The sequence below is a fragment of the Saccoglossus kowalevskii genome, chromosome 19 (assembly GCF_978046115.1).
Source record: "Saccoglossus kowalevskii chromosome 19, keSacKowa6.1, whole genome shotgun sequence".
Taxonomy (NCBI): domain Eukaryota; kingdom Metazoa; phylum Hemichordata; class Enteropneusta; family Harrimaniidae; genus Saccoglossus; species Saccoglossus kowalevskii.
In genome coordinates this window covers 24,616,853-24,638,902 of record NC_140659.1, presented here as the reverse complement: position 1 = coordinate 24,638,902, position 22,050 = coordinate 24,616,853, and the positions used below count along the sequence as shown (strand labels likewise).

The following is a 22,050-nucleotide window of genomic DNA, read 5'->3' as shown; positions in this document are numbered from 1 at the left end:
GGGTCACGTGATGTCATTAAACGGTAACTAAAGGTCATGCCGTGCAGCAACCTTGCCATATTCAGTCAAGGTCACGTGCAGATTTGAACTAAAACGAAGAAACATGCACATTTTTTTAATGTTCAACCTTTCAATACAATAATGCTACATAAGATCATTTAAATAAAGTGAATTGGCAACGTCACAGCTATAGCACTGTGCCATGATGAGTCAGCAATATTCATTGTGTATCCATTTCAATACGTTGTGTGGCAGCTGCACTATTAAAGTCAATATACCAGCATGAGTCAGCAAAATGAATATTTCTTGCAACTGGTATGCTGTATCAGTCCGGGTTCCTTGGGTTAAGTCGTGTGAGGGAACGGAACAATAGTGTGACGTCTTAATCATGGTTTAAAACGATATACCGGTACATTCAGTGACGGCTTCGATAATGGCAGACTTGTTGAATCGATATGCAAACACGTCTGACGTGTTGAATTCAGGGGTATTGCATTGGGACAGTGAATTGCATTGCTGCAAAAATATCGAATAGGGTTTGTTTGTGTAATCCGCACTTATCTAATAGCAGTGTCACCTTCGGCGAGTACATGGCCGACTTCGTTCGTGAGTACGCCTTATCCTTCATCAGAGAATTCGAATCGTTTGATGCGCCATCCAAAACACTAGAGTGATTGACCTCTCTCGATTCATAGTGCAAGCTCAGCATATATTTGACATCGAAATCGTATCACTACACTTTGAACACTCTCTCGTATTCGTTTCACTGTGTTTATATATTATAATTTGTTGCAATAGATACCGGCCGCTCACTGAAATAAGCAAGGGCTACACGTTATTCGGCAAACTGTTCGCAGCAAACCTAACTTACTCGTCTTAAGCGCCTGTCAATCAGGTGGCGCCAGAGCACACTACAAGTATTTTGCGAAGCTACAACCGATTTAGATAAATGGTTGAATTAATTCCTAGAACCGCTATAATGCAATTGACATACGACACGTAATGCTATTTGTAGAAATGTCGCTGCTTGTATTAATTAAATGACCACCATGGCGTTTGTTTCTTTGTATAGTATCATTATGTTTCCTAAATATCATACATAATTAATTGCTTGCAGCGAGATGATTTTCTGCTATCAGTTATTAAAAACGACTATTGTTGTTACATACCTCCATGAGGTTTTTGTGATCTCCAATACATGTCGGCCTGTGTAACCAGATTTGTAACTCAATATCATATACACTCCCATATATAGCAAAATAATTGATATAGTAGTGACCGCAATACATCGTTTAGTTGTCCTACATACAATACAATAACTTGTGTTTAACAATTGTTCCAAATCAACATCTTCATCTTTTCAATAGTTATCACCAATTATGTAATATAAGAACAGAACGTCAGCAGATTGTTGTCATCATTAAAATACTACATTACCTGGTTTGCATTTTGCCAGTAACACCAAGGAATTAAACATGAATCGAACGAGCAACCCAATGATGTCAGTGTGTTCTATATGATGATGACTGGTGAGCATGGGCGACGGTATCTCATGTATGTACAACCTGTACATTTTGTATGTAATAATACTCTAAACGTGTTTTCTCATGTTAGTATAGGATAACAAACAAAAGACAATAATACCCGAAATTCATCGACGTTCCGGACAGAAGAATACAGAAAGAAGAATATAGAAAATCAAAACATGCAACTAGAATGGAATAAATCATGTACATGGGAAATGACTTTTACAAAATGGCAGTCCTATTTTTAAGGGTTGTACAGTTACCTGATCGGTTTGCCTGGTATTTATCGGCAAGTGTGCAATGGGATGTGTACGAGGAACTGTACGGATGTATCATTTGATGGTTACGGCACGAAAACAGTAATAATTTTACGTTACAATGATTCATCTATGGACAGGAAACTGATGTTAACCGCCTTATCTTCTTATATTCTCCGTACTTCTAGCCGCCATGCGTGCTCTATGTCAGCAACCTTTATTTTATGTTTTTGTTATATTACCTCAAACCCTGCATATAGAAGTGTGCATGGAATCATGGGAAGAAACTGTGTGCATTGCCGTGTGATAACTATCATCAAGGTGATTGACAGGTTGTCAGGATTCTTTATTTTATGTTTTTGCCATATTATCTCAAACCCTGCAAATAGAAGTATGCATGGAATCATGGGAAGAAACTGTGTGCATTGCCGTGTGATAACTGTCATAAAGGTGATTGACAGGTTGTCAGGATTCTTTATTTTATGTTTTTGCCATATTATCTCAAACCCTGCAAATAGAAGTATGCATGGAATCATGGGAAGAAACTGTGTGCATTGCCGTGTGATAACTATCATCAAGGTGATTGACAGGTTGTCAGGATCCTTTATTTTATGTTTTTGCCATATTACCTCAAACCCTGCAAATAGAAGTATGCATGGAATCATGGGAAGAAACTGTGTGCATTGCCGTATGATAACTGTCATAAAGTTGATTGACAGGTTGTCAGGATCCTTTATTTTATTTGTTTGCCATATTACCTCAAACCCTGTAAATAGAAGTGTGATTGACAAGTCATACTCGTTTACAACTCTGGAAGAGCAATTGGAATCTACCAGATGGGCTTGTGATTTACATAACAAAGGATGTTTACCACCTACTGGCATGATTATGATAGGCTCATATGGTAACCCAGGTGGTGTCTCTGAATTCGGGCCATTTATGTCTATAAATAGGCAAGACTGAGGACAGTTGGGGGCCATCATTTCATCATGAGAGGTATTAAAGCCAGGATCTTTAACTTGATATTTTGGTGTATGTGTATTTAAGTTACTATTGCCTTGTCTACCCCATTCTAGCAGTGAAATAACCCCCTGTCCAGTGTGAGATCCCTCTCAATAGCAATACGCAGGCTTTACACTGTGACGCTCAATACTCTACTACATTGTGCACTATCTATTCAGACACTAGCGATACAGGGTCATTGCAATGTCTGGTTATATTGAACGACTCCCAACTACTATTTTACATGCGTTATAGCTCGATATAATCGACTACACATCGACTACACATTGCCTTTTCAAATGTGCAATAGCGTGGTGTCAATCGTTGTCTTACGGAAACGAAAGACATAACGGGATAGGTAATAATTTTAGGCGATTCGGGGTACGGTGTCAATGAAATACAGGTACATTCATCTATAAAAGTTTATGTATTTACGAAAAGCTTTTTAGGTATACGAGATCCAGCTCGTAGAATAATAAAGTATCAATGTTTTTCATTTGTAGGTTTTTCTTTTCAGATTTATTTATTACTAATTTTTTCCGTCTTTTTTTTTATTTCTCGAATTTCCAATTCTCATATTCTTTAAATATTATTTTTTATAATTTAGTTTTTCAATTGTTATTTCTATATATATAGATTTTGAGAACAAGGCTATGAAATTCTGTTTTTTATTATTCTGTATGATAGAATATTTTTGCAACACTTGGCGCGCCGTAGCGCAACTGTTTTTCGTCGGTGGTGGCGCTATTAATATCCCCACATCGCTCGTGTACGAAGCTCATGGTAACTTACGTCTTTATTTATTTATCCCTGCATGTAAAATCGACAATGATATCAACTGTGAAAAAAACACGTAAATATTACTCAGTAATATTTCTGTAACTGGTACAGTATTTTTTAAAGATTATTCAACACATTTTGTGCACGTTACGATTTTAACACGACGAAGGAGGAAATATAAATCGCATAAACACTAAAAACCGATTTTGTTTAGTGTTAATTACCATTTTATGCAATATTAGAGAAATTACAATGCCTTGAATTCCAGAGCACATTTCTGGACGATTTTCATAAATAATGGCCCCGTTGTCCTTCATTTATTAGCATCTGCGTCATTGAAGTCGCGCGTTGACGTTAACAAGTAACTTTTATGGTCGTTATATGTTTTTATATCAAAAAGAAGAACTAATTTATAACTACGTATAACTTATATGTAAGTCTACCTTGTATTTATTATTTACTTTTTATTTTCAAGCACGGTTAAAATTCAAAACAGGCTTGAATAAAGTGAGTTATGCAGCTTACAGTCTGAAAGTTGTCACTTACCTGAACACCGTAACGTGGCGCCCTCATAGAATAGTTCAGCCGTTTCCTTCGAAATAGAGAGAACTGGATCAATAACATGTGCTTAAAATTGTATGGGGATGTTATGCAATGAGTTCACCACGCATCCCGCATGTGTTATTCCGGGGTGTTATTTAACTAGAAAACAAATTTCCACAATTTTATAAACATAAATAAACATCATCTACTAGCGTCATAATTCTAGGGTGTAGTAAAAGTTTCAAAAGGCAAGAAATAATATTTTTACAAATTATTTTCATAAACCATATCAAACTGTACTATTTAAACAAACAGACGGTCACGTGACTGCTGAGGGAATAAATCGTTTATTGAAGATTAAAATGAGTACTGTGAGGAATTAAAAGGAATACCACGATTATATGACATGAGAAACATAACAGTCGTAATCATCTTACACAACTTTTTTTCTTTTAAATGCCTGTTTTTGCATTTTTATTGGGATATGTTGTTCGTGTTTACTTTAGAATGCAGACATTTGACGAAAATCGCGGATAAAGTATTGTTCGTTTATACCACATCTGCAATGTCTAAAAAAGACAGAAATATGAAGAGTGCCTGCTGAGAAGTACTAATTTAATTGATAATGATAATTTTGTTGTAGAATTTGAACAAAAATAATTCACTAATTTGCATATCAATAGATGAGTTGCTGCATATATTTTGGTCATGAAATCTTCTGTGACTAATGTTTTTGATTTCCAGTAAAATTCTGACCATTGTTTATAATTTATTTCACACCTGTGTGATTTTTTTAATTATTTAAATACATGCAAATGTAGTAACAATATGGATTGTTAATTTTGACAACTGTTTAAATTATGTGCATTTATAATACAGCTCTGAAATGTTGATATCGTATTTAATATAAAAAGTTTATTTTCAATAACGTGTCAAGAAATCTCCTTACTTAGTAAATAAATTATATATAGGATCACATGATTAACTTTTCACCCACAATTGCAAAGCGATCTGAGTTGAAAATTCATTCAAGATCCGACAAGATACCAGAAACATTCCGACGTCGTGATAACGCACACATGGAGTCGAATATAGGTCAGTTTTTCAGCTGTTTTTAAACTCAATCGATAACACTAGCGAGTTAATAGCCTTCAGAATTGCACATTTGATATTTTCCCGGAAAACGTGGGACAGGTCAGGGTTAGATTCGCAGTTTTTACAATGCTAGACATTTCAATATTTCCGTATTATGCTATAGTCAATTGATAGCTGACAGTCGAAATAATTACATCCGTACTGTTTATTATATCATGTGTCATTACTATATTAAAACAGTACAACGAGGCCGCCAACTATAATGTCTAATATCTATCTAGCTATGGACTCATAGCAGTAGAATAACCAGACATTGGATGAATACTTAATGAGAAGTGCATGCATAACGTGCGTATCTCCACAGTACAAGACAGATTGAAAATGTATATCACGTGATAGTTAATGACGTCACATATTCATCCGACCATTTTTTCATTGTACGCGCTGCCAGATTTTTTTTACGCAGCTTCCGAGTTTACATACATCCCAATAACAATTGTGGAAAAATGGTTTGTTTTGTCAAGCTCACATGTTTGTTTTGTCAAGCTCACAGAACGTCATAATATATACAATAATATGTAAATGTATTCCTGTTTCTGCCCAAAATGTTGGTCAAGATGTCCATAAGTACATACCCATATTAGTATAATATCGCCGAAACTCATATAACATCGCTGGTACTCATATAATTTCGCCGATATTCGAATAACACCGCCGATACGCGTATAACATTGCTGATACACGTATATTATCGCCGATACTCGTATAACATCGCTGATACTCGTATAATATCGCCGATACTCATATAACATCGCTGATACTCGTATAATATCGCTGATACTCGTATACCATCGCTGATACTCGTATAATATCGCTGATACTCGTATAACATCGCTTATACTAGTATAATATCGCTGATACTCGTATACCATCGCTGATACTCGTATAATATCGCTGATACTCGTATAACATCGCTGATACTCATGACTCGTATATTATCGCCGATACTCGTACAACACCCACGACAATTGCATAACATAGCAAACCATTGTATTATATTATATTGTTTTTCACTGACAGAATAATGTAGAAAAAAACTCGCTGTCTTGAGTAGTGAGTGCTATTGTCGGCTTATACATGTATGAAGAGTATAAAAATGGCGGGAAAAGATGTGTGAATGTTAACAGGAACTGCCATTATGTATATAGAAATGACATATCAGTGTCGCATAAAAAGTGAAACACCCGTGGGTAGTAAGTAAATTCCATGTGCATGCACACATAAATATGTATTTCCTAATATATAATAACTCATCTTGATCTGTATAACGTTCATTTTAATACTGTGATACGAGATACGTCGTCGCACTCGTTCTGACTGACAAATAAAAAATAACAGGTAAATCGAGTTCTTTAAATCAGTGAATTAATAAAGACGACTCTACGTTTCAGAACCCTTTTTTACGACTACAATTTTTAATCAATTGTTAATGCAATTTTAATGCACGTTGCTTGTGAGTTTTGTAATATGTTGTATACTGAGAGGTTAAATGAATGTTACTAGGGCACTGGTGTAAACATGGTGTTTGATCATCGGTAGATCTACCACCGCCCATCGCAACATATTGAAAAATAAAAAGAATATGTTGATATGTGGGGTATTGTGACACTGTATATATATATCTGTATCTGTATCTATAATTATACTTTCGAAAATTGAATTGAAGTCAGTTCGTAGTTCGATGTTTTTTTGTAATATCAGATGAAATACTTTATTTATTTATTTTTCTCAAGAGGTTTGCCGAGAAACGATTTAAGTCTGTACATATAAGGGCCAGGTTTGAACTCCCGACCCGACGCATTTAACACTTCATCAATTGCAGCTATGACGTCATAATGGTGACTCACGCGTATGTGACAATAATTTTCATGTGCAGATGTTGGTGGAATTTAAAATAAAAGCTACACCATGCATGAATGAATGCTGTTAAGTTCACTGTGTGGCCCAGCGCCGACGGGTGTTTCTTTCACTATTCAACGAAGAATCATATATACAATATACAATCATATTTCTGTGGAAACGGAACAAAATATAGCACTGTATTTATCGTCTGAAAAAACAAAACATTTTAATTAATAAATAATAATAGTTCTCCTATTTGACAAACTATGTTGCATTTATTGGCATATGTCGTATGATGTAGCCATGTTCAGAGAGGAAAGGTTTAAATTATTTGAATAAACATACGTAGAAATATTATAAGTTGTGGGCGTATTAGGAAATCTCTGCGTTTATTGTTTTTTTTAACCCAATGTAATCCGAAGTCGTCTCGACATCATAATTAAGGTCTCGCCTGTAATAGCGGTCACAAACTCCAAGATAATGAGTGTTTTAAATCTGTTTGATTCATTGTATGTTTAAGCACACTCAGTTCATGTCGAAAACGATATATAGATGACGTAATAACGCCACTTGGTATTGTGTTGTCGACTGCCAATTGCCTTATATGAATGATTGCCAAATCACTTCGCCGTTCGGTTACCATGACAACAAATCCAGTGCTGCCACTGCGCATGTGCGAGAGGGTATATTAAGAAAAACTGGTTATTTGTTCGCGTATATGAAAAGCTGTCCGTCTATAGCGTCTACTACGATCGAACGAAGTGAAGCCATGCCAAGCTACAAACTGTATTATTTTAACGCCAGGGGTAGAGCCGAACACAGTCGTCTGCTCTTTGCAATGGCGGGCGTGGAATACCAAGACGTTCGCTACACTCGGGAGCAGTGGCCAGTGGAGAAAGCTTCAGGAAGTAAGTCGACCGTCCGTTGACCTTGATGTATCAGTAGTTTTCTAGGGTGATATCACGATTTTCTAGTATGGCAACGCGGAAAATAGGATGAAGCGTGCGCGGTCTCTTTTCAGCATCGTTTCCACGATGTTAATTGTTAGGCAATTGTGATTTGCGAGTGGTATTTCATGTTTTCACTGTGCGTGACGTTTTGAAACACTGGCATTACGATGCTGTATAGTGATGAATACCATTCCGAGACCGGAGTACAACACTATTCTATTGCTGCATCACGAAATCCTTACTGGATGATGTCACATAGCGGCCATTAATATTATATATTTTATTGACAGAGAGCTATAAATAGCAAACGAAGCAGTTAGATTATCCACTCTCACCTGACCTGCTTGCGTATATATGACTCTTTAAGGGCCCCACCGATTTGCAGCGCATGCGCACAAATACGCTTCCTTGATAACTTTTGACGTTTCTTTACGTCACATTCCTTCAGTTCAGAATAAATATAATACAGCTTTTATTCGAGTATATTTATAAATTATGCTGAATTCATCAATTATTATTACAGGATTTCCATTTGGACAGTTGCCATGCCTACACGTCAATGGCGTGATGCTGGCCCAATCTAATGCAATCGCTCGTTACCTTGCCAACGAATTCGGTAAGTGGGGCGTCCGTGTGTGTGTGTGTGTGTGTTGTCACTGTGTTCTATTTTTCGCCGTTAACGAGAAATACTAGAAGGTAATAGAATGCCTCTAAGCACAACTTGTCATGTAGGTCAGTTTGGAGGTTATTAAGTGTTTTTGCAGCCCATTAATCGCAGTCGCATTAAATCTTGGGCTTGCAGGTATGCGCCGCTTTATCTTAATATATTCGTGAGCAAATGTATGTTTTGTATAAATGGATTATACATCCTAGTATAATATGGTCATTTCAATACAGATCAACGCACTGTTTTGTCGATTTAAAGAGAGCAGTAAACAGAGGAGTAACCGCCTTGCAGTAAATGCTCTTTAAGGGTCAACATAACTGTATATTGACCCCTACTGTGGTTAGCAATTAGCATATAATTATACTGTTGAATACAATATAATATAATTGAATACAACATGAAAAAGAATATGACACTCCAAGTTGAGAACGTAAAAACACATCCGAATAAATGTTAAAGTGACGGACTGATTTTTTTTTTAATTTTGTCATTCAGGGATTGTTAATGCGAAAGCTTTAATTTTAAACTTCGGACTCCATGCAATATACTCTACAGTACACGAAGCAAGTGTTCAGGCAAAAATATCAAATTGCTCTGCATATGTTGATTTAGACGTATCACCACTCAGATTACATCATTGACATACAACAATACGTAAACAAATCTGTACGCAGAAATGATTTTCCATGGTACAATGCAGTCATTGGTGCTGACTCGCTAACACGACGCGCAGGCGCAGATCGACTTTGGCTTGGTTACTAAAGTAAACTCGGTGTAATAAATGAAGTCGAGCTCGAAAATCATCACTTTGTGTCCAATAACATGGTCAACTAATGAGGCCAAGCTGTCAATCTATGTGCCATTAACAAGTCATGTACATGAGTAGAATTGCGGCGGCACAGCCTAATATGTAAAGTAATGAATACACTGACACGCAAAAACCCAGAATTACCTTTAGTCCTTATACACAATGTTATATGACTATATGTATAAATAATGTAGCTATGCTAAAAAACCTTATTTATTTAAAATAAGACATGGTTTGGGCCTATTTTATTTATTTCTAATGTTTTTTTGATTATTTCCTATATATTTATTATATTATTTATTTGTTTTTAATTTTTTTTGAAGTTAGGTGACCACGAAAGCCCACACGATCATGATACGACAGTTAAATAAACAAAAAAATTATAATAATAAATAATGGGTGACACAAATGAAGTTAGAGTCGTCGATATCATTTTGATCTGTCGTCGTCCATCAATGCATATTGTGTTTTTGAGGGATTTTACGATATACTAGGTGACGAACGACTACACAATCGCACAAAGTGGTTGATTTGAATGACATCGCCTTACCCAATATGTCATTTTGACGTTAGAAAAGCGTACTATCACTAGAGGGCGCGTTTGGAAATAGTTGCCAAGTTGCACTTGAGTCAATATTATATATACTCTTCCCATGTGTTATAGACATTAAAACCCCAGTAGAGTGATTGCATTATTGAGTTAAATTGTACAATGTTGTATACTAATGTTTGAATAAATCTATACCTGATTTATACCTATAATAAATATGACATCAAATTGAAATACACGTGGAAATTGTATATTGGTATAAATATGTGTATCAGTTTCGTTGTAACCTAGGTCAACATACGGGAACTCTTGGCACCCGTTATCTCGTGAATTACATTTCACTCGATGATTGGAATATATAAATGTCAGTCGATTACTATAATTACTAACTGGCTGGTATGTTGTGCTTTTGGAGTTATTTGCGTGTATTGACTTCAAATGCTGTTTGGTATGATGTTATTTCATTGCCGTGTCATTCGTTGGCTTGTGCAACCTCTAAAAGAAGCCATGACATGATAATTATTTCAACCACGCAGCTAGCTTTACTGCGAACACGTGGTTATGTTTATATCAAAATCAATTGTGATGTCGTTTTAGGCATGGCGGGAAAGAACAATCTGGAAAAAGCCAAGGTTGATATGATAGTCGACGCAATAGATGACCTGGCACAAGCAATGGTGAAATTTTTTCATGAAAAGGACGAGCAGAAAAAGGTATTGTATTCGTTTGACACAAATAAATACAAATACAAAACGCTGTTTGTGTCACAAGTACTTGTCAAACTGTTGAACAATAATACGTGTGTGGTTCCTAATGTAGTGTCTAAAGACATGTAAACAACAGATGGACAGTTTTAATTTGAAAACCTCTTATTTCAACTTACGATTGCCATTTGCAGATACCCCTGAAACACATAAGATAATATATGTTCCTCTTTTTTGAGGTTTTACCCATAATCCATCTAATCGAGTACTTGCGTTTTACACGTATAATCTGGCCAGCGGTATTCATAGCTCTAATGGTCTGAAACATAATTACATGAAAACAATGCTACAACCAAGAAATAATTGTTAAAGCTTATTTAGAACCTTCATATCTTTCTTATCTCATTCGTGTTGGAAAACAGAGTATAAATAGTATAAGTATCAATTTAGTTAGCGAGTGGCCTCTATGTGAAACTGGGGCATGCTTATAGTATGAAATATTATTGATCTTTTAACATCCTTCACCCACTTTCATAGTGAACTTTTACCTCCATAATTATGTGATCGATGTTGTTTTTCTTTGAAAAATAAGTCTCGTTGTCCTCGTTATTGTGAACCATAACGGTGTAGCTGAATATAAAGCGCGGTAATCGTCGCGCTGCGCATGTGCGAGATATATGGGTCTCATATAAACAAAGATGGCGATTTTGACTGTTGCGCAGATCAACGAGTACGAAGTAAGACGTTTCCAAGCTTTAATTAAGTAATTTTCATTGTTATTGGAAGGTATCAAAGTAGTCACCGGCGGCAGTCAGTGCAAGTCGCGCCAAGGTCAAACCTCATACTTGTGATTTCCATTTGAAGAGCGCATTGGATTGTGGGAAAATCAATGTTTATCAACACAAATGTCGCACATGCGCAACGCGACGACTATCGCGCTATAAATAGTGTTTATTATCTAACAAACATTGCGGTTTAAATTATAGGCCGAGGCCAAAGATGAATTCAAAACTAAAACTGTACCCATTCTTTACGGAGCGTTGGAGCGACTATTAATAGCAAATGATGGCGGTGATGGCTTCTTTGTTGGAGAAGAGGTGAGTTATATTTCAATTTGTAGCTTCCTGCTGCAACACTTTTTTGATATGGTGACTTGTGTTTTGTTGCTGCCCTACACCGTTCACTTTGTGCTAACGTTTGAGTATATCATCAGAAGCTATAGCTATGATCAACTTTTCAGAAAATATATACCAAGAACAATCGAGTGAAGGATGGAAATATACGCTTCATTGATGTCAATATAACGTGCTGGAAAAATGTTGTTCATAGTTTGATGACGTCATCAGTGCATTAAAAAAATCAATACGTACCACGTGACGGGGAATGCATTCCAAATACAAATGCGTTTGAGTGAATTTTCGTATAATCCAAATCAATCAACGGTTTTATCTGAATCTTTTTGCCATTGCTAATAGTTGTGAATTACGATACCTCTTACAAAATTCAAAACCATGACGATTACCTTAACATGCGCGGGTACTATGGGGAAAATGTTGAACTACAAAAACTACAAAAAGTGTGGCTCTTCAAAAGTGCATTTTACCGCCGTTTTTGTCCCTCAGTTAACTTATCATTGGCGTCTTCGGACACCACTTAAAATATTTCAGATAAGCCCTGTCTATTTTATGAGGTTGTATCAAAGGGTCGCGTTGCACTGAGCAAATCATGGGACAACTCGCCAGGCAGCGCAAGCGCTGCCTCGTGAGTTATTTTGTTTCAGTAATATAATCACGACGACTAGACGGGCCAGACATCGTTTTTGTAGGGGGGGGGGTATCTAGACGCCCGTTGCCATAGTTAGTTGATTTGAGTTGCCTCGTACTTGGCCTCGTGCATTGCTCGGCGCGTTGCTTCAAGTATCACCTCATATAAATCGGCCTTAACATTCGTGAACAACAACGGCCAGCCCCCGTACGACGTTTAGGCCTTGTTTCGCGAACCCGCCGAATGAACAGGAGCCGAAAATGAAATGAAAATAAAATTTTATTTCAGCGTAATTTCTCGCGCCCGCCGACTTGTAAGTACAAACAATTACTAGTATTTTGATCTTATTTTTTTCCGCCCGCCGCTTAACAAACCTAAGTTTCATTTTCGTGGGAATATCGTGGTCAAAGTACCGAAGTCTCGCGCAGATGAGAAACAAGGTTTTACATGGAATAACATTTTATTTTATTTCATTCCTTCGCTCCGATCAATGATCTCATTTACAATTCTTTGGAATCACACAAATCTATTGGAAAAAAAGGAATTAATTTGTTTTCCGCCCTCCTAAAAAAATTGCCTTATAAAAACTCAAGAAACAAGGAATAAAAAAGTCTGGCCTTAGTGTCTGTTCTGGATTCATGGGATTATATGAACACTTTCATATTCACAATAATCGGACACATTACTTCTACTTCTGCAACGTGTCAAGCGTATAGTCCTACCATAGACCCTGTTGAGGGTATATGGTCGGACGTACGCCGGCTACGACAGTGTTTATATTGTTTTAATGCTCTGAAAAAATGATTACACTCAAAAGAAAGCTCGACCTAGAAATATTTGTTTAGAGGCTTATCTGTTAAGATTATACATTTATCAAGTAGAAATTCACACTCTTGCATTGATTTTATTGTCTATTCATAGTAGGAAGAATAGTCTAAAAATAGTGTCATTGGCGACATCATGCTTAGTCCTAGCAAGGGTAACTATTTTGCATGTTGGTGTTGAGACGAAATATAATTTGAATTCCGGATACATTACAACCTAGACGCTAATGGAGACCGAGATCACATCGAGAGCGAGTGTCGCGAGACTTCTTCGTCATCACGTCAACTTAAATAAGTCAGGGATCTGTTGACATGACGACGAGCGATAATGGAATACAGTTTGAGTGATAAAAACACGCCCCAAGACTTTCTCACTCTTAACGAGATCTCGGTGGTTTGTAAATACATGTACCGTCACGCGTCGTGATATCTCTTCTGTATGATAACATCGCAATCTCGCCATTGATTTGCATTCTTATGTTTTTTATTCCAGCCGACATTGGCAGATTTTGCGTTTGTGACAAATGGCGATTACGTGAAGAAATTTAACCCCGAGGTGTTGGACAATTATCCCAAACTCAAAGCTTTACAAGAACGTGTTTTTGAATTACCTCGCATTGCCGAGTGGGTGAAAAAAAGACCAGTGACCGAGATGTAGCCTTCCAATCGTTAGAGTTAGTAGTCCAGAAATCCGGAAATGTTGTGACGTAATACGTTTGTGGCTGTAGACGCGAGAGGGCGTTTCGATGTCGGCGACTTTTGAACTCGGAAACTGCCGCAATGTTTTTCTTCGGTTAAGCCCCCATATAGCCACATTGATGTTCAATAACTATTTCTATTTTGTTCAATGATAATTAATGCTCGTCGGTAGTCCATTGAAATAGCGCCGTATGAAGGGAACTTTTCACCAAACTCAGGTTTCTCAACAGACTTGCTACCAGTACTCCACACAAACCAGAAACTGGGAAATATTTCCTACCAAGCGTCAACAACAAGATAAACTATTTTCTAAATGCGGCATGTATTGTTATGGTGATATGTGATTATAAATATGTATTTTCTCACAATGCGGGACGTTTTTAGTGATACGTTGTAATTCCCTTTGTGCCACCATATCACATACGCACCCCGGTATTTTAATAATGTAATATGTAAATTGCTGAAACTAGAATTTGCTGAGTGGTTGAAGTGTACATCAGCCGAAATGCAGGCAATATATCTATATTATAACAGAATTATATATATCTTGGAGTTGTTTATTTTAGTAGTTGTGTTTTTATATGTGATGTGAATATTATGTGAAGAGAAGAAATAAAGTATCAGGTCCGAATATTGGGATAAATATTGTTGTTTGTTTACCACATCCAGTCAATCATAAATGAAATCGACTCAAGCATCAATGGCACCGGCACAGGTGAGGGGCGGTCGTCCCCTCGAAAAAAATGTTGGAAGGAGGAACGTCGCCCCCTCAAATCAAGCTGAAACCCTTGTATGTCAGCAAAATTTGCCTCTCAAAATGCAGGAAATAGCGTTTGAGATTTCAAAATTGAGCAGATCTCGCCTCCATGCAAACATTTTGCGTCGCCTCTGAGCATGTAAGAAAAAATCGGCAAAACGGATCTTACAATGTTATTATGATGTAGTGTAAATAATGTCACTCTAATACAACATCCACACAGGTAACACAATTATTATAAATTGCACCTATAGTCATTTGCATATACATATACCTATGCCATAGAACAAAGTAATTTGAATACAATTTACTCCGTGATATAAGTTTGTACACTAATTATTTTAATTTGTTGCCCGTTGCTCACGACTAGTGATGTTTTGGTATGGTTGACACTTATAAGGACTACTTCGAAAGGCACACCAGTATGAAATTAATTCATTTTCAATACAGTCTAAACAGATTTCAAAATATCCTTTACCCGGACCCAGACCCACACACCTATTCTCATGGATACACTATCTATACATTGCAATTGATCGGCGTATTTGTGGTTGTGTGTGTCTAAATTTTAGTTTGAAATAACCATTACGTATTTTCTTCTGATTAAAGGATTTGTTTTATAAATTACAATATGATATTTCAGGCAGTCCTTACTCATTTTACATTTGCATAATAATGAGTCTAATTCGCTGACTGAATATAAACATCATAACATGACCCATACTCGAAGTTTTACGTTCAAATCTGACGACGTGTCTGACCTGTCAAGTTACCAACTCCCTCAGATAATGTGCTTCCACGGGAAACAAACCTAATAAATACGTATACAGATTTACATCAATTGTTTTCCCTGCCATACTTTATTACTTGCAATGTGACTTCCTACGTAAATTTTTCTGCAATTAACTCGAAGTTTACATTTTAAACTAAATTGCTTTAGTACGTTATTGGAACGTTGCAGACAGGCAGCCGAGTCTGTGATTCTGATTTTGTTTGTTATGTGTTATTCCACTGAAACCCGTATAACCAATGATAGTATTACACGGTGACCTCCCATGGAGGAAGTTAATAGTGAGATTATTGCTTCCTATAAACACAATTTTTTTTATTTAAAAGTAGTACATGCTTTCTCTGACACAGCAACACTGTTATTGTTATCTATAGAGAAACGTCTATCAATAAAATGATACATTCAATATAAGGTTACATCGAAGGTTACTATTACCATTTTGGCGTTAACTAAACACAACATTTGTTTGCATTAATTTTGACGTGTAAGCATCTCTAAATAAAACCACTACTAGCAAAGACAAGTAACTAAAATTTAAAACATTTAAAACTTACTTAAAACAGTTTAGTTCCAGAATATGGTCGTGTGTGCCTAAAATTGCACATTTTCAGCTTTAATGAGTTGAATATTTCCAAAATAATCGCATACACCAGCAGTAAACACAATTAAGTCCAATTTTAGAGACCGTCCCAATATTTCGCTGCTTGATTTATTAGTACACCTGATTTGAACATCTGCGAAAGCACGTAGTAAATAAGTATATACATGGAATAGTATCAGGCCTAACTGATTGGAATTGGTGAGTTCAGATGGAAAGACACGCCGGTAATCAGCAGCCCATTCACCAACGTATGTATTAATCGATCGAGGTCAGCGTATTGACCTTATTGACCTTAATGCAAACACTAAAACTGTAAACTCATCTTAGTTATTCCATGGTTATTCGTACAAACTCTTGGTAAGATAAATTTGAAAGAGTTCTGGTGTAAACAAATTGTTATTAAGCTTTTAGTTGTAGAACTGTGTTCATGTGAGTGTTGCTTTTAAGATTACACTGACGCATGGATCGAATATCAGGATATATTTTATTAATCATGCATGGCCTACATGTTGAACTTCACCGACGTAAAACTGCTGACTCATTGTTTGAGTTAAATCCTTTAAAAAAGCCGTTGAAATCTGCTCTGCTGTTAGTACTACCCTTGACATCGCCAGTTTATAAACGATTGACTCACCACCATGCCGAAATACAAGCTACATTACTTCAACGGGCGAGGCCGTGCCGAGACCTGTCGTTTATTATTCGCACAGGCTGGGGTAGAATATGAAGATAAACGATATACAAGAGAGGAGTGGGCAACGGTGAAAACCGGTGATAGTAAGTACTGAATATAAAGGTTTCTGCCTGATTTTGGAAATGGGTTGGGGGAAGGATATGGTGGGTATGCGCCGCCCACTTATGGGTGTACATTTTATTATTCTGTAATATACACGTAGATGCGCTTGGTTTATTTTCTACCGAAAATTATTACCCTGGCGTATGGCTGTGGTAGATATTCCCTAAACGTGCTGGAATTTATAATTTGGTGATGAACACAATTGCGTGCTCACATGCACAGATGGAAAATCTATTTGCATAGAAATGGGGTATCTAAAACTAACAAAGTGGGCATAAACGAAGTGAGCTTGTCGGCACAACAGTACTCCCTTCACAGGTGAGACTCACTGTCGATTATCTGTATTTGTGACTGCGTTAATAATACTACTACTGAGAGTTCAGTATCATGCAAATGACGCTCAAGCCTGGTGTGTCGATTCGTACGCTATTGTTTGTCGTACACAACCATGCATATATAAGGGATACTAATGATACACAAAACACATACTTCTTCCGAGTATGTGCACAAACAAAAAGACACTTAGCGGTTACAAGGCTTGTAAACTTGAACTTTGGATGACCCCGTACACGTAACAAAGCAATAACATATCCACGACACTTATACTAGTATTCACCCCAAACCCAACGGACAGTCCCAACCGAGTAGGATCGATCATTGATAAGGTAAACTCGCCATGGTGTTATATTATTATTATTTGCGAAGCCCTGCCTGAATCGAACGATGTATGAAAGCCGGATTAACGGCATGAAAAGGAATTCTATTCTATAGGTCGTTCAATTATTATTGGGACGCTTTGTCTGTGCACTGTTTGTCCGGTCTTCCATTTTGCGAATGCTACGAACGAAATTGTCGTGTTGTTTCTATCTTTTTCATTGCGTTATTGGAAGTCATTAAGTTAGAAATCGTGACGGCAATAAACACACTGAAAGTTGAAGTTCAATGTGTTCCAGAAATGATATAGTTGTTGGAACCAAAAGGAAACACACCTGTGATCCTAGCAGTACCGTAACTGTATTAGTTTACAGCAGTTGTGTTTCACTGTCGACCACGAGCGAAACAAACACAGTTCAAAGTAAGCTTAGAAAGAACTCCCGTGGAAGAACAAAATACAAATAATGAATACCGCGTATACTTTATTAGTAGCACATCATAAAAATTGCATTTGTTGCATGCATAATCATAGAAGTATGTATTATTTTGAACACATACTTGCCTTTGTCATTTACATTTGAGCTGATGTGATTATAATAGAACAAATACAGCATTTAAAAATAAAAAATGCAATAAAGCAATTATAAGTAACAATTACAAGCAATTATAATGCTAGTTGCATGTTTCTTTCTGCAACGGCACGATATTTTAAATATGCAAAATACTGAGGTCACAGGATATAATATTCAGTCATCTAATACATTATAACACTAGTTGCATGTCGCTATCTGCACCAGTGATTACGGTTATGCATAGTAATCGGGTCACATGACCACACACGGTAATCTGATACGTTAGAAATATCTCATATGCAACTCTCTATCTCCAACAATGTCTGAGATAGTACAGTTATATATGAACATGTGGTGTGTGGTGGCATGTTAGTCATATTTCTTTTCAAAAGCCTTTATCTTAGCACTGCTTGCATGTCTTTAACTGCGACAGTACTTGAGATATTACAAACAAATGAACCATTTATATACTTTCACTCTGAAGTAATCAGATCAGTGGATTATCCTAAAGCATCTATGTACCAAATTTCATCGACATTGGATAAGTGGTACTCAAGATATTTGTGGAAAACGTATAAATTGGTTATTTTATGCAAATTAGGTAATTAGTATGCACACAATTCAACCATAAACTAAATAAGCATGTATATGGCTAATTCCAGAGCATCTATGTATCAAGTTTCATTGAAATATGATGAATATTTGAGATAATGGTGGAAATGCTAAAAACTGGATAATTAATATGCAAATTAATATGTACATAATGACCAGAAACTGTTAGGTAGCTCTTTGACAAAAAGTGGAAGACTTAAATTGGCTAATTAGTATGCAAATTAGATTATTGAATCATGCATTTCAACCAAAAACTAATATCTAAGTACAAAGTTTGATTGAAATATGTTTTATCATTCATGAAATACAAGTGAAAATGTTTAAATCAGCTAATTATTATGCAAATGAGGTAATTAGTATATACGGATTTCAATCAAAACCTAACCAGTGTTATCCCAAAGCATCGATGTACTATGTTTGATTGAAATCTGATAATTGTTGTGTGAGTGAAAGAGACACGCATATATATATATATATATATATATATATATATATATATATATATAAATGATTTAGGGTAAAACGTGGTACGATTTGTCATTCATTGTCGGAACATACACGCAGTCAATGTAATTTAGCAGTTGACAATTTATTTAATTTGTGGATATTTTATACAGTAGTAATTACCCCAGGACTTGTAAGTAACGTTTGGCAGAATATATAATGAGTTGTTTGGATTTCCATAAATACAAATATTCAAAGTGTATTATTGCCAATGCCATGCACACGTGAATATTGTTATTTGCACTGAAATATTGCACTTGAATGACAACTCTTTAAAGATTGGGTGGCCAATAAGGTAAATCTTGTTGGTAGCTTCACATTGACTCGAACCATTTGTGCGGGTTTTTCATTCCAGAATTTCAATTGGGTCATATGCCTGTGTTGGAAGTGGATGACACGGTGCTGTCGCAGTCAAATGCAATTGCTCGTTACCTTTCCAGGGAATATGGTAAGTGGCATAAAAAACATACACACGTGAAACGTCATGCACATTTTTTTTTAATTTTAATATTTTAGTCAATAATTTTCTTTAAAAGAGAGCATTAATATGTATAACTTCAGGCTTTTCGGGAAAGACCAATTTAGAAACGGCACAGATTGATATGATAGTAGATACAATGGTGGACATCGTTACCGCTTTTGGAAAAGCTTGGTTCGAGAAGGACGAAAAGAAAAAGGTATTGTTATTAATTATTATCATTATTTATTTATTATACATCTGTCACTGTAACGCCCTATGTTAAGGCGTGCCGTAATTTTGTGGTATTTTACAGGGTATTTTCATCCTATCATATAAGGAACTGCGAATTCAGAATATTGAATACCTACGCATGTTAGCGTCTAATACTGTGGGAATGCCCGAAATCCAAAATGTTTAGAACAGAATTATTTGTGTGGAGTCCGGTCAAATTCTGGTGGCAGGCATGTTTGTTTTTTCATTATAGAGGACGCTTACGCGCGTAATCATTTGTCAGCATGGTATGTCTGTATTGTCAGACTCTGAAAAATTCAAATTAGTATTAAATATTATTAGCATAAAAAATATTCCTGGTAACCACATGTACTAGTTTTCAGTAGGCTCGTACTTATTTCATACTTACGTCATCGTACCTCATGTTAAAGTGCAGATCGCGTGGGATCCAGAGATGACCGGTATTCTGATCAGTAATGGTCTTCAACAGCGAGTTTTTCATTTTCGGTTATTTCTCTGTTCTGGAATTACATTGAATGCATTCGGCTTCACCATGATAAACATATATTTCTGTTCATATTTTACACGTTAAACATCAGCTATTGTCTTTTAAAAATAATTTAGCGCCATAATGCCTATTAAAATTACTTTGTATATAGTCTTTGTACCAGAAACGGAATTTTATTTCCATTTTGTTTGTATATTATAATTAGTGGATTTATACGCGTTGTAAGAGATTAGTATTTTTTAGTAGGTGTTTGCGAGTATTTTATGTGTTATGTGTTATGTGCAATCAAGTACAAGAGCATCTAAAAATAGTACTCCAGAATGTTCTATGTAAATATGCTTGACTATATGAATATGCATCTGGTCACACATATTATGCATTCAGTCAGTCAACTCAATGCAGTCTGTTCTAAAAAAAAAACAGTATAGTAAAGTTCAAAGTAGACAGTGGTAACGGCAAGGGTGACTGTCAGTGACAAGTCTAATCGTGTCACAATAAACCCAGGACCCAGTGGTATATCGTCCGGCGACAAGGACAGTAGTTTATCATAGTGGGTAAACAACGTGCAAACGAGTTCAACGCTGCGGAAGGTAGCGGCTATTATACCATTTGGGAGTTATATCTACGAGAATATCTTCGTACCGTGAGCTATCGCGTAGAACAACTAAACAATATGTATTTGCGCTACTTAGTAATCGACATTGTGTTTCTAGTAGAAACTGCAATTATTTTCAATAATTATTTATTTTGTAACCTTGATGTGTTGGTTCATAATAATTTAAACGCCATTTGTTACACAAGTTCACACTGTACATCATTCTTATATTTGCACGGTGATCGCGTCGATTACAAAACCCATTGGCACTTTACGTAAACACAAACTTAAATTTCACAGAATTTTTTGTAAAAATTATGTATTGTTGCTGTTTTTTATTCAACTTGTTACGTCATAACGTTTGTTCATTAGGCTGAGATGCTGGAGGAAGGCAAAGCTAACACCCTTATACCAAAGTTATCAGCACTAGAAAAAGGTCTTATCGCAAATAATGGTGGGGACGGTTTTTTTGTAGGCGATAACGTAAGGAATTATCATGTCTCAATGTTATCTAATTATAATATTTAATTCCAAATTAAAATAGTTGGAAAATCTTCAGGAAATGTCCATTATGGAGCAAAAACTGCGGTACAAATGACGCACAGTTGCCCACAATTAAAGAACATTTTATATGAACGCATATCGAGAATGGTGTCTCGATGACGTCTAATATTCCACTGTACGAGACGATGTATACTAAGGTTATAACCAAATGTACACACTTATTTTCAGGTATCGCTGGCTGATCTCACTTTTGTAACATCTCACGACATGATTTCCCTTATGGTCCCGGATGCATTGGACACATTTCCGAAGCTGAAGAGCTTATGTAGCCGAGTTCTCGCTTTGCCCAGGATTGCCGAGTGGGTAAAAAAGAGGCCAGAAAGCACGTTTTAATA

The 22,050-nt window shown here is 36.3% G+C and overlaps 2 protein-coding genes across 2 annotated transcripts; both read left to right on the top strand.

Moving 5' to 3' along the window:
* Window positions 1-7,803: 7,803 nt before the first annotated feature.
* LOC100376457 (hematopoietic prostaglandin D synthase-like) lies at window positions 7,804-14,714 on the top strand. Its single transcript, XM_002731453.3, has 5 exons — window positions 7,804-8,013; window positions 8,579-8,671; window positions 10,678-10,793; window positions 11,771-11,881; window positions 13,866-14,714. Exons 1-5 carry the CDS (start codon window positions 7,824-7,826, stop codon window positions 14,028-14,030), a joined length of 675 nt encoding a protein of 224 aa, XP_002731499.2. The 5' UTR covers window positions 7,804-7,823; the 3' UTR covers window positions 14,031-14,714.
* Window positions 14,715-16,857: 2,143 nt separating this feature from the next.
* Window positions 16,858-22,048, top strand: LOC100375159 (S-crystallin SL11-like). The gene is made up of 5 exons (XM_002731444.4): window positions 16,858-16,996; window positions 19,713-19,805; window positions 19,919-20,034; window positions 21,524-21,634; window positions 21,884-22,048. Exons 1-5 carry the CDS (start codon window positions 16,858-16,860, stop codon window positions 22,046-22,048), a joined length of 624 nt encoding a protein of 207 aa, XP_002731490.1.
* The last annotated feature ends 2 nt before the right edge of the window (window positions 22,049-22,050 follow it).

Bases quoted from the DNA above. Each gene is read 5' to 3' on its own strand.
- LOC100375159 (XM_002731444.4), top strand. From the start codon at position 16,858: ATGCCGAAATACAAGCTACATTACTTCAACGGGCGAGGCCGTGCCGAG. The intron at 16,997-19,712 runs GTAAGTACTGAA...TTTTCATTCCAG, and splicing joins AACGGTGAAAACCGGTGATA to AATTTCAATTGGGTCATATG. The intron at 19,806-19,918 runs GTAAGTGGCATA...GTATAACTTCAG, and splicing joins TTACCTTTCCAGGGAATATG to GCTTTTCGGGAAAGACCAAT.
- LOC100376457 (XM_002731453.3), top strand. From the start codon at position 7,824: ATGAAAAGCTGTCCGTCTATAGCGTCTACTACGATCGAACGAAGTGAA. The intron at 8,672-10,677 runs GTAAGTGGGGCG...ATGTCGTTTTAG, and splicing joins TTACCTTGCCAACGAATTCG to GCATGGCGGGAAAGAACAAT. The intron at 10,794-11,770 runs GTATTGTATTCG...TTTAAATTATAG, and splicing joins AAAAGGACGAGCAGAAAAAG to GCCGAGGCCAAAGATGAATT.